The sequence below is a fragment of the Rhinopithecus roxellana genome, chromosome 11 (assembly GCF_007565055.1).
Source record: "Rhinopithecus roxellana isolate Shanxi Qingling chromosome 11, ASM756505v1, whole genome shotgun sequence".
Taxonomy (NCBI): Eukaryota; Metazoa; Chordata; class Mammalia; order Primates; family Cercopithecidae; genus Rhinopithecus; species Rhinopithecus roxellana.
This window is the reverse complement of record NC_044559.1, coordinates 106,579,953-106,593,797: the sequence shown is the minus strand read 5'-3', so window position 1 is coordinate 106,593,797 and position 13,845 is coordinate 106,579,953. Positions and strand designations below refer to the sequence as shown.

Below are 13,845 nucleotides of genomic sequence, written 5' to 3'. Positions count from 1 at the left end.
GTATCAAATTTGATCAAATGACTGTAATAGACAGTGACAAATTACTACATGATCTAACACAAAGAACACAGATTTTGGAGTCACTCAGAGGTAGATTTAAATCTCAGTTCTGCCATTTACTACATCTTCTCATGGGGTAAGGATTATGAGAGATGATACAGATATCCTCCAAAGGTTACTCCCCTTACCCCTAGTTGATTATTTTACAAATACTATGATATCTATTCAATTATTTTCTTAACCACAGTAGCCTAGAATGAAAATTTATTCCTAGGTAAAGTATTATAAAAGTCAAACATTAAGACATTTAAATTAATTACATATTATTTTCTGAAAAGTGTATGCATAATTTATATTTGTATGAATTACCTCTTGTGATAAAAACTGTGAGCATTTTATTCTTAGTGTATCTTATTTAAGTGGGTTGGCATTGCAAATAGTATAGGCTGCTTCTATTCTGTCAAAAAGCTAAAAGTAAACGATTGTATAAATTCAGCTCCTTACAAGAAAGAGAAAAAAAACAAAAATAATCCTTGTGGGGCGATGATTGCTGAACAAAAGCCACACAGAACTACTAAATAGAAAGCTGCAACTAACTATGCTGCAAATGGAGACAGACATGGACTGAAAAAACAGACACTGAAGAAATGTATTCTGTAAGGAAACATTTAGGCTGAGATAAATCATTTTTAAAAGATGAAAGTGTAGGGAGAAAAAAAATAGAGGCATGACTATCAATCAAGTGTGAGCTTAAGTCAAGGAAGAAAAGGAAAAGCTTTAAGTATAATAAGGCACATGGAGAAACACACACCTGTAACACAGGCTTTTGTTCATAGAATGTCCCTGATAATACTGATTAGTATTTACAACCAGTTTTTTAAAAAATACTTCTGTAGTAAAGAGTTTAATTTTAAATCATCCAATTAGTTAAAAATGATTATCTAATACTTCCTGAAAGTTGTAACATTCTTATTACAGAGAAAAATGGAAAAAGATTTTAAAATCATAGTAGGAATGCTTATCCATATAAACTTTGACCAAATTTCATATTTCCTCTATTACAGGAAAACTTTTCCCAATATAATTTTCCTGTCACTATGTATTTTCCAGAATATTCTTTTTTTTGCAATCCCCACTCCCTCAAATTATTTATCAATCCTTTGTTATTTACCAAAGTAAAAAAAAAACATAAAAAAAAGAAGAATCCAACTGGCCACATTTCTATAAAATGGCTTCCTCTGACCACCTTTCCATTACGAACAGAAAATAATAATAAGTAGACCACTGCTAAATTTTAAGAGAATACTATACGAAACTAGATTCAGCGTAAGAAAATTAAGTTCATGACAGAGTACTTTACCTTGGTATCAAAATTGAGGTCTTCATCATCTGAGGTAGGCCATGAATCATCAACACCTGGTTTGCCAGAAAGCCTTTAGAACAAAAATATATAAAAATGAGTGAATTCATTTCTTTAAAAACAAAACAAAACAAAACAAAAACCAGCTTACAATTTTCGATCTGGATGCCCCCTCCAAAAAAACCAAATCCTGGTGAAAGGTCAACTATCTGTATATTAAATGATGCTTCCTGATCTAATTAAAATTTGACCTTGTTTTTGAAAACGATTTTAGTTACCTATTGCTGCCTCTACCTCTCCGAAACTGTGAAACATTCAATAAAGACTCAACCTTAGTTCTATAACCAATAGTGACAGCCAAGACACTGGCAGAGCCTGTGAATACTTTGTCTTCACAAATTGTCCTGAAGGCTGAACTGAAAATCCAATTAATGGCTGATTTAACTTTGGTTACCTGAACCAGCATAAATCTGATAATCTAAAACAAGGTGGAGACCAGATGTGGTGGCTCGTGCCTGTAATCCCAGAACTTTGGGAGGTGGAGGCAGGCAGATAACTTGAGCCCAGGAGTTCGAGACCAGCCTGGCCAACATGGCGAAACCCTGTCTCTACTAAAATACAAAAATTAACCAGGCCTGGTGGCACATGCCTGTAATCCCAGCTACTAAGGAGGCTGGGGCAAGAAATCGCTTGAACCCGGGAGGCAGAGACTGCAGTGAGCGGAGATCATGCCACTGCACTCCAGCCTGGGTGACACACTGTCTCAAAAAATAAAAATAAATAAATAGGCTGGGTGCAGTGGCTCATCCCTATAATCTCAGCACTTTGGGAGGCCAAGGCAGGCAGATCATGAGGTCAGGAGTTCAACGCCAGTCTGACCAAGATAGTGAAACCCCGTCTCTACTAAAAATATAAAGAATTAGCCAGGTTTGGTGGTGTGCACCTGTGGTCGCAGCTACTTGGGAGGCAGAGGCAGGAGAATTGTGTGAACCCGGGAAGTGGAGGTTGCAGTGAGCTGAGATCGTGCCGTTGCACTCCAGCCTGGGCAACAGTGCAAGACTTTGTCTCAAAAAAAAAAAAAAAAAATAATAATAATAATAATAAAATAAATAAATAAATAAAACAAGGTAGAAAGATACACTGTCCCTTCTCCACATATCTATCTCCAGTTCAAAGACTAATCTGTGTCACTCAAAAATGGCAGTCTTGGTTCTTCAACATGAAAACCACTTAAGGCCTCATTGCTTCCCTTCACCCTAAAACAGTATAGGGAGTCCCCTGAAATGTCTGAAATGTTTGAAAGCTAGATGGGCAAAAGTCAAAACACAAATGTATATGCTGTTTTTGGGACTACTCATACTAGAAAAACTAAAACATTAAAAGTTATAAAATCCAATTATTTTCCCTATAGAGGTCCCGCCTTAAACTAGCAAGCCCTTAAAAATATTTATAGGCACTCAGATACCCAAAGAGAGAGACTGCTGGAGAAGGAGTCCTGGTAGTTGTACCTGTATTTCCCTAAGTACTATCTAAACACCTTCCTTCCTATGAGCTCCCACTTACAGATCCCTCTTCCGCAGGGCTCCATAGCACCTCCAACCTTTAAGTCTTCAGCCTATGAAAGCACAAATTCCTGAAAGGATGGTCTCAAATGCCCAAGAGTAGGAGCTCTCTATTTCTCTGCTCCTGGAAAACAAGCTAAATGGAGTCTCCGTCATCTGCCACCAGCACAGGCATGTTACCAACTACCCAACTCCGTGAGTTGGGTAGCTCCATGACTGACTTGCCAGCCAATCTTAGTCCTGCCCTACCCTACATGTCCATGAGAAGGACATCAAAGAAGAGAATTGGGAAAAGAGGCAGAGGTGAGAGGACACCTGCCCTGGGCCACAGATCTACGTAGTTCAGCAGCCTCCAGCTCCAAAGTACTTGAGGGCTCAAAGCCATCGCTCTATAAGTTGAGGCAGAAGTAGCCACAGCACATTCCTATTGGCTGTAGAGACTCTTCCCAGTGGCTCATATTATTTTAACATTTTTCAGTAGAAACCCTGAGAGTTGATCGGTTCTTCCAATTATACAAGAAAAGCAACAACCTGTTCAGGACTCCCCTGAACCCTCTATTTTAATATGCCTTTCTAGATAATTCCCAACATCCTGTATCCTTCATTCCTATAATTTATCATTATCGAACTTGTCAGAAACCCCAATATTCTGACCTCTTTTCCAAAAGCCCTGTTCCTATCCAACCCAGTATTGTTTCTCTTCAAACTTGGCCTCCCTCTGCTAATTCCATTCTTTCCTCTTCCACTGGGTTCACTAGATCCACTCACCCTTTCTATTATTAAAATATTAACCTGTAGGATGATAAAGAAGGAAGAGTACTAGGCTCTGAAATGAGTTCGAATATCATATCCAAATAAATCCCCTTAATCTGAGTTTCAGGTTCTCCATCTGAACCATTTGACCAAAATGTTAAACACAGATTGAAGTACTAGATAGCATTCTGATTAGTCTGATTCCTTAAAATCCTGAAATTCTAGGTGCTTTGATTCTGTTGATAGGAAAATGGGGAATACAGCTGGCAGAAATGGAAAAATATAATAGAACACAGTTGGCTGGATAAAGAATATGTGGTATAAATATACCATAGAATACTATGCAGTTTTTTTGTTTGTTTTTTTTTGGTTTGATTTTTTTTGTTTGTTTTTTTTTTGAGATGCAGTCCCACGCAGTCGCCCAGGCTGGAGTACAGTGGTACAATCTTGGCTCACTGTAACCTCTGCCTCCCAGGTTCAAGAGATTCTCCTGTCTCAGCCTCCTGAGTAGCTGGGACAACAGGCGCGTGCCACCACGCCCAGCTAATTTTTTTGTATTTTTAGTAGAGACGGGGTTTCACCATGTTAGCCAGGCCGGTCTCGATCTCCTGACCTCGTGATCTGCCCGCCTCAGCCTCCCAAAGTGCTGGGATTACAGGCGTGAGCCACCAGGCCTGGCCCTGTGCAGTTATTTAAAAAAAAAAGAGAGAGAAACAAAATCATATCCTTTCTAGCAACTCAGATGGAGCTGGAGTACTAGCCTAAAGGGAAAACCAAACTGGGAAGTCAGTAGGTAGAGAAATAAATCTGAAATATCCTCTAACTACATGCTAAATACAATTAACACAATATGGTCTACAGGTAGATAGCCTTCACTTACAATAAAATAATTCCTTTCTAGGACTTGGGTGGTCTGCTTATGTAAAATGTATGGCCCTGTGGCCACAGCTAAGTGAGGTCTGGCCTAAAACATTTGATGGTAAAATCAAAGTAGTTACCACTGCAACTATCAAACATAGTAGGACAAATTGTTGGATTAACCAGGCTCCTAAGAAAAACTCTGAGAGTTAACACATAACTAAATGAAGGTCTCTGAACTGATCTGATTTGGACCTGTACCTTGATCCAGTCCTGCATAGGTCTCTATCAATCTATGTTGAGGGGCAAGAGAAGGGATTTGGGAGCCAAGCAGGCTGAGTCAAATCATGGGTCGGTTGCTTGCTAACTGTGATATCATGGGCCAATTAATCAACCTCTCTGAACCACACAGTTGGGTTATAATAGCACAGATACTTTGCAAAGCTGTTGGGATGACTATATGGAGAAACACATAATATGGTGTCTAGCCCAGAGTAGAGCACTCAACAGACAGTTTCTTTTCTCTGTATTCCTTTAAATATATTTTAAAAAATCTGCAAAATACTACCTGCTTAAGGAGTCTTCAGAGCTGTCATCCACTATTAAAGAGAAAAGTAAAACACATTTTAAATCAACAATAGAAAAATACATATAATTTAAAGCATAAGACCGATGCTTTGTTACAAAGTATCCCTCTGGGACCATATCTGGAGACTATAATAGAATTAATATCCTACATAAATATTCCATTAAACTCACATTATAGAAAAAAGTTAATCTTCCCTGAAGACCTGCCAGTCTTCTCTACTCACCTGACAATTTCCTACTCCTGGTGTCCAGTTTAAACGCCTGTGCACAACCTGGAAATCTACGAATCATCTGAGATTCGTCTCTGCCCCCTAACTCTTTACACTCAATAATCACTAAATCCTTTTAACTGTACTGCTTTTCTGCCTCTGCCTTACATTTCCACTACCCCTGGAAATATAAACACATTTACTTAATGTGTTATTTACTTAATATAGTATTTACTTAATATGTTTATATTTCCTAGTTAAACATGGACTCTGAACTGATGGCTTTCACAAAGAAAAAAAAAAAACCCCATGCACTTTAAATGTTATTCCTTAAATGAAAAAAAAAAAAAAAAAAAAAAAAAAACTAAGCAAAACTAATTAAAAAGTCATAATATGAAGAAAAAGACCAACATTTTAAAATGAATAAACTGGCCAGGTATAGTGCTTCATGCATATAATCCCGGCACTTTGGGAGGCCTAGGCAGGAGGATCACTTGAGGCCAGGAGTTTGAGACCAGCCTGGCCTAACATAGTGAGACCTCATCTCTAAAAGAATAAATAAATAAAATAAAATAAAATAAAATAAAATAAATAAACTGAGCTTCCTAACTGTATGTATTTCACCATGGATGGTGAAAACCTCATAACGGATGAATACCAGTCCAAGGATTAGTGACAATGAAATTATGGCTTTGACTGCTGCAAAAGCTTCCTTTGTTTCCCAATCTCTTTACGTGCTTACCTTCCATCTATCCTGTATATATGAAGGACCAGCAAACTAGAGGCCACAAGCCAAATCCAGCCAGCCATACGGTTTTGTAAATAAAGGTTTACTAAAGCACAGTCATGTTATTAACTTACATATTATCTATGACTGCTTTCATCTTACAATGGCAGGGTTGCATAGCTATGATAAAGACTACATGGCCTAGGCCGGGTGCAGTGGCTCACACCTGTAATCCCAGCACTTTGGGAGGCCAAGGCAGGCAGATCATGAGGCCAGGAGTTCAAGACCAGCCTGACCAACATGGAAAAAACCCGTTTCTACTAAAAATACAAAAATTAGCCAGGCATGGTGGCATGCACTTGTAATCCCAGCTACTCAGGAGGCTGAGGCAGGAGAATTGCTTGAACCCAGAAGGCGGAGGTTGCAGTGAGCGAAGATCACGCCATTGCACTCCAGCCTGGGCAACAAGAGCAAAACTCCAACTAAAAAAAAAAAAAAAAATACATGGCCTAAAAATCTTCTGTCTGGCCCTTTACAGAAAAGCTGCCAATCCCTGCTTTACACCATAGCCAGAATGCCCTACTACTCAGATGTAATCTTGTGATTCCCATGCTTAAAATTCTCCAATGAATCCCTGCAGCAAACATTGCTGACTCCCTATCCAATAGCCATTCTTTAATCTTTCCTGTTGGAAAAACACAAGCCTACTTGGATATTTAGCATCCCAATACCCTCCCCAGCTCCAAAAAAAGAAATGATTATTTTAAGCTAATTACAGTAATTACATTTGCTTTCCCAGTGACTGGTTTAAAAATGAGCATGTGATGTTACCAGCTAATAAAATGTGATAGGAGGCCGGGAATGGTGGCTCATGCCTGTAATCCTAGCACTTGGGGAGACTAAAGCGGGCAGATGGCTTGAGCTCAGGAGTTTGACACAAGTCTGGGCAACGTGATGAAACGTCTCTATAAAAAATCAGCCAGGTGTGATGGTGTACACCCATAGTCCCAGGTATCCAGGAGGCTGAGGTGGGAGGATCACCTGAGCCTGGTAGTCAAGGCTGCAGTGACCTGTGATTGCGCCACTGTACTCCAGCCTGGGTGACAGAGTGAGACACTGTCTTGAAAAAATTAAAATAAAATAAAATAAAATAAAATAGGAAGTCCACTGCAAGCTTCTGAGTTTTCTTCCTATTTAAAAGAAACATGGGCTGGGCACGGTGGCTCCTGCCTGTAATCCCAGCACTTTGGGAGGCTGAGGCGGGTGGATCACGAGGTCAGGAGATCGAGACCGTCCTGGCTAACATGGTGAAACCCTGTCTCTACTAAAAATAAAAAAAATTAGCCGGGCGTGGTGGTGGGTGCTATAGTCTCAGCTACTCGGGAGGCTGAGGCAGGAGAATGGCGTGAACCCGGGAGGTGGAGCTTGCAGTGAGCCAAGATCGCACCACTGCACTCCAGTCTGGGTGACAGAGCAAGACTCCGTCTTAAAAAAAAAAAAAAAAAAGAAACAAAGAAAAGCAGTCTTTCTAGCTGTTAGATCTATACTTTTGTGAGAACATGATGTTTGGAGCTGCTACTTAGCCAACCATGAAGGGAGATATGAACGAAAACACTGCCAAGGGCACAGCTAAAAGAAGGACAACAAGTGGGATCCAATGACATCACTGAATCACCAAAACAACTATGGTTCTTATTATTTTAGCACTTCTAGTTAGGTCACCCATTATTTGCAGCCAAAAGCATTTTAACTGATAAATTTCATATGGCCTACAGGCTAAGATCTACGCTGAACTATTAAAAAAATCTTTCATAAGTTTGCCTTAGATAGGTATTCACCACATTCCCAACCACTTCCATATTACACTTTTTGCACTAGCAAAACTGAACACCCATAAACCCTTGTGAAGTTCACTTAAGTGTCTTAGCTTTAGATTTGCTGTTCCTTCTGCCAAGCATGGAATCTTGTCAGCTGTTCCTTCTGTTAAGGATCATTCTTCTGACTTTGTACCTGGCAAACTTCTACTCACTCTGCATGCTTACTCTATATCTTTAAAACACCCACTGTTTTAAAACTTTAATCCTTTACCATAAAGTACCTGGCACATAATAATACATAATAAATACAGAATAAATGATAATTAGAAGCTCCCAGAGGGCTTCTGGCACACAAAAAGCACTGAATAAAGTAGTAAACAATAAAAATTACAATGATCATAATAAGCACCTGAGTCTATTTTTTAAATGTTTGTATTTTGTGGTTAGCTGATGTGGATTTGAAAAAAATACAAAAAAGAAGCTGGGCATGGTGGCTTACACCTGTAATCCCAGCATTTTGGGAGGCCACGATGGGTGGATCACCTGAGATCAGGAGTTCAAGACCAGCCTGACCAACTTGGTGAAACCCCATCTCTACTAAAAATACAAAATTAGCCGGGTGTGGTGGTACATGCCTGTAATCCCAACTACCTGAGAGGCTGAGGCAGGAGAATCGCTTGAACCTGGGAGGCGGAGGCTGCAGTGAGCCAAGCCAAGATCACACCACTGCACTCCAGCCTGGGCAACAAGAGCAAAACTACGTCTCAAAAAAAAAAAAGAAATAAAGAAATAAAATGTTTGCATTCTGTAACATTAGAAAAATGCTTAGTACCTAAAAGATATTTGACAGTGATTTGCTAAGTAAACAATTATAGAAATCAATTACAATGTTTTCATTGAAAAACCACAAATGAAATAGGAACAGCTCTATTCTATTATGATAACTTTAAAGACCAAAACTATATCTGTTCCATAGTCATGCTTCTTGCAACTTGCAAAACCTGACCTATAAAAGTTCTTTGATAAATATGTACTAAATTAAATGTGTCTTTATGCAGTTCAGATTATACAATGCATTCAATGTAGCATAGTAGCATAGTAGCATTTTTGTTATGGTGAAACATTTCTGACCAGGCACGGTGTCTCAAGCCTGTAATCCCAACACTTTGGGAGGCCAAGGCGGGCAGATCACCTGAGGTCAGGAGTTTGAGACCAGCCTGGCCAACATGGTGAAACCATGTCTCTACTAAAAATACAAAAATTGGCCGGGCATGGTGGCGAATGCCTGTAATCTTGGCTACTCGGGAGGCTGAGGCTGAGGCAGGAGAACCCCTTGAACCTGGGAGGCGGAGGCTGCAGTAAGCCGAGATCGTACCATTGCACTCAAGCCTAGGCAACAAGAGTGAAACTCCATCTCGAAAAAAAAAAAAGAAACATTTCTGCACTTCCTTTTTTTTTTCCTGTTTTTTTTTAAGAGTCTCCCATTGGACATTTTTGTACTTTCATTATAATTCGTTGAGCCCAGAGTTGAGATACTTGAATATTCATCATGATAATCTTTTGGCTAATGATAACAGAGTGTTTTGTTCTAACAAAATTACTGTTATCATCATAATTATCCAGCAGACAGAAGAACACACCTTTTTTTTTTTTTTTTTTTTTTGAGATGGAGTCTCGTTCTGTCACCCAGGCTGGAGTGCAGTGACGCAATCTCAACTCACTGCAACCTCCGCCTCCTGGTTCAAGCCATTCTCCTGCCTCAGCCTACTGAGTAGCTGGGATTACAGGTGTGTACCACCACACGCAGCTAATTTTTCTATTTTTAGTAGAGACAAGGTTTCACCATATTGGCCAGGCTGGTCTTGAACTCCTGACCTCATAATCCACCCGCCTAGGCCTCTGAAAGTGCTGGGATTACAGGCGTGAGCCACCGCACCCGGCCAGAAGCATTCTATTTCAACTTAGGCTGAAGAAAATCAGTACTTTGTTGGTTTAAGAATAAGTAATATGACTTGTGCTTCTCAACAAGGAATTGCTTTTCTGACTTCTGTATTCAGTATCTTTAAAAAATAATTTCCTATTGGTATTGGTGCACACTGGCTAAGTTCTGCAGTTCTTACTGCCATTTGTTTATGGTACCAGAAAGACACTGTTGAGTTCCCACTTTTAAAGATAGTTAATTTTTAGTGACACAAATCACTATGTAATGACACTTGAACAACACAGGTTTGAACTGCACAAGTCCACCGATATGTGGACTTCTTCACCTCTGCCACCCCAAGACAGCAGGACCAACCTCTCCTCTTCCTCCTACTTCTCAACCTACTCAAGATGTTGATAAGCAGGATGAAGACCTCTATGATAATCAACTTCCACTCAATGAGTAGTAAATACATTTTTTCTTCTTTAATGATTTTCTTAATAATTTCTTTCTTGTAGCTTACTTTACTATAATTCATTATATAATACGTATACGTAATACATATTAATTGACTATATTATCATAAGGCTTGCAGTCAACAGTAGGCAATTAGTAGTTAAGTTTTGAGGGAGTCGAAAGTTAATGCAGATTTTCAGCTGCACAGGGATCACCAGTCCTAACATGCACGTTGCTCAAGGGTCAACTATAATTAATATTCATTTAATAAACACAAACCATTTATTATAAAAATTAAATAGAATATCCATTTTTTATAACAAGTCTACTTCATTATAATGTGATTATAAAGGAAATACACAACATACTAACTTAAAAACCTTTTTTCCTATTTATACAAAAATTTCATATAGGAATTTAGAAATGATAACTAAGTAAATGAACTTTTTTCAGATAGTACCGTTTGACATAATAAATAACTACAAGTAACTTCTTAAATAATTCTGAATTCTAGATTACCAAGAGAAATTAAGAAAAAATACACATGCACCTTATACACTGATTTTTTTAACTGCTTTTCTGTGATCAACACTTCCTTACTTCTACTTTTTTATCCATGGTATTTACCAAGAGTAATTCACTATCGGAAGTCTTACCTGAATTACTATTTTGAGAAGAATTTTTAGGTATTCTTTCTTCTTTATATTCTGAAATTAGTTGGTGACTGCTATGTATAGAAAAATGTAATATATAAAATTATTTGAATACTGATACAAAAAAATTTACCAAATATCTCAAAATCTTAGAGTATTTCAGCCAATATCAGAGCTAATAGCAGAACTTTAATTATCACATACACTTCAAATATGTAAGCTCTACAAACTGTCTTTTTTTTTTTTTGAGACAGAGTCCTACTCTGTTGCTCAGGCGGGAATGCAGTGGTATGATCTCGGCTTACTGCAACCTCCGCCTTCCAGGTTCAAGTGATTCTCCTGCCTTAGCCTCCCGAGTAGCTGGGATTACAGGTGCCCGTCACTAAGCTCAGCTAATTTTTTTGTATTTTTAGTAGAGACAGGGTTTCACCATGCTAGCCAGGCTAGTCTTGAACTCCTGACTTCATGATTCGCCTGCCTCGGCCTTCTAAAGTGTTGGGAGTACAGGCGTGAGCCACTGCACCTGGCCCAAACTTCTTATTAAGCTTCAAATTAAAGAAAAACAGTAAGGTGAAATAGTTATGAAGTAAGGGAAGTATAGCTCAGCAAATTAACTAGAGTTAGCTTGACATAATGGAAAGTGTTCTGAACCCAGAAGAAGTCCTAGCTCTGTAACCAACAGCTATTTGTTTTTGGACAACAAGTTTCTCTTAGGCTCAACATCTTCTAAAAAATAAGGATTTTACTGCCTTATTTCACTAGGGTTATAAAGATTTAACAAGATAACACTTTTTAAATGCTCAGAGAAATAGTAAAGAAATAGAATAATTTGTTCCTGAATTTTCTTGCTAAAACTATTTTGGAATCCCAAACAAAACCCAATTAAACATTTCTCCAAAGGTTCTAATATTCAAATGTTGCCACTCTCAGAAAATATTACTAAGTCCTAATTTTGGTTATTAGTTATTCTATTCTTTGTGGTTTCCAATCTCAGTAAATTTCATAATTTGTAACTGAATTCACTTATAAATATAGCATCTCATTAAACTAGATAACAGAATTGTCCCTTATTACTGAACTAACTGATCACAGCAAGGGCAGAAAAGATAAATAAAAATAAATAAGAGAGATAATTTCATCCCAGGAACTTTAATAAAGTTATGTACACAGATAATTTGATATACTTTACCAATTTAGTATCTTGACTGTCTGTGTAGAATTAACTATTTACATCTACTAACAGACATAAGCATCTTGTGTGCTCATCTTTGTAAATTACCACCAAGGCTAAAAGGAAGGGACAAAAAAGAGGCCTCTCGTCTCACTGGGGTATTATATAGAAGTCCTTTGATGGCAAAAACCTATGCTGAGTTTACTTATCTAAAGTAGGCAAAGATTTAAATGAAGAATTCTCCATTTCTTCTCCAGTCTGATATAATATATTACAATTGAAAGTCAGCTAGGGGTCAGATAAGAGCTACCTGCAGGCTTAAAACAATATTACTAATAATGGTGGCCAGGTGCGGCAGCTCATGCCTATAATCCAGGCACTTCAGGAGGCCAAGATGGGGAGACCACTACAGCCCAGGAGTTCGAGGCCAGCCTGGGTAATATGGCAAAATCCCATCTCTACAAAAAATACAAAACTTAGCTGGGTGTGGTGGCACATGCCTATAGTCCCAGCTAGTCAGGAGGCTGAGGCAGGAGGATTGCTTGAGCCCGAGAGGCGGACGTTGCAGTGAGCCAAGATGGCACCACTGCACTCCAGCCTGGGTGACAGAGCTAGACCCTGTCTCAAATAATAATAACAATAATGGTAATAATAGGAGTCACAGTGGTTTCAGCTAATGATGCCAATAAGCGTGGGCTAGGCACCGAATTAAATGCTATATAATCTTACTTAAATACAACCACCTTGAGATATATTTAGTATCCCCTTTTTCATATCAGAAAACATATTTGGTGATAAGTAAGTTCCCCAAGCTTACACACTTAACAAGTGGGAAAGCAAGGAATTAAATCCAGTCTTGTGTGAATTTAAAGCCTCTTTTCTCTTTATCACCCATCTATGGCTTGTCTTCAATAAAGGAAAAGTTTATCCAGTTAAAACTGTCTTTCTTCCCTTTGCCCATACCAATTAAAAATAAAAACATCAAAATATACTAAAAATAGAAAAGGAAAAAAATAATGAAACTATAGTATCTGGTAATAGCAATCAATAGTCACCTAGGGATAACCTAAGTATTCTCCAAAGAACACAGCAACTTAAAGCAAAGAGGCACCCAAAAAAATGATTTCAAACTGCTATTGATGTTTCATACAGCATTTCTGAAGGCAAAAGCGCATAAACAGAGGTTAGAACATCACCATAAAAGGGTTAAGAAGTTCAATATTGAGGTAAAAAGTAGCCGGGTGTAGTGGCTTACACCTGTAATCCCAACACTTTGGGAGGCCAAGGCGGGCGGATCACGAGGTCAGGAGTTCGAGACCAGCCTGACCAACATTGTGAAACCCCGTCTCAACTGAAAAAAAAAAAAATACGAAAATTAGCCAGGCGCGGTGGTGCATGCCTGTAATCCCAGCTACTCAGGAGGTTGAGACACGAGAATGGCTTGAACCTGGGAGGCGGAGGTTGCAGTGAGCCGAGATTGCGCCACTGCACTCCAGCCTGGGTGACAGAGGGAGACTACATGTCAAAAAAAAAAAAAAAAAAGGTAAACTAAAAGTTAAAGTCCACATTTTATAAAACTTATAAAACTGGTAAGAAACCTCTTTAGCTAACAGATCACATGGCCAAAAACATGGGTTTACAAATAACAAACATCAGTCAATATTATGAGAAGAGGAATCCTACTGTATAGTCTTTTATATTGCCCAATCCAAGCAACTGCTTTTCTACATGATTTGTGTTGCTATTTGTCACTATATCCCCATAATTATG

At 38.6% G+C, this 13,845-nt stretch overlaps 1 protein-coding gene across 8 annotated transcripts in view; it reads right to left on the bottom strand.

Annotated features, from left to right (window-relative positions):
* Positions 1-13,845, bottom strand: part of ANKRD26 (ankyrin repeat domain 26) — a 101,684-nt gene that overhangs the window by 74,463 nt on the left and 13,376 nt on the right. For 6 of the 8 annotated variants that reach the window (XR_004060008.1, XM_010381434.2, XM_010381433.2 and 3 more), the window contains exons 5-7: positions 10,908-10,978; positions 5,102-5,132; positions 1,361-1,433 (exon numbers count right to left, since the gene is read on the bottom strand). Coding sequence is in view for 7 of the 8 variants with exons in the window: in XM_010381434.2 (XP_010379736.2) it covers positions 1,361-1,433; positions 5,102-5,132; positions 10,908-10,978 (175 nt within the window). In the remaining variant the exon portion in view is untranslated. The remainder of the gene's footprint in view (positions 1-1,360; positions 1,434-5,101; positions 5,133-10,907; positions 10,979-13,845) is intronic. The other 2 variants (XM_030940571.1, XM_030940572.1) reach the window with 2 other exon arrangements.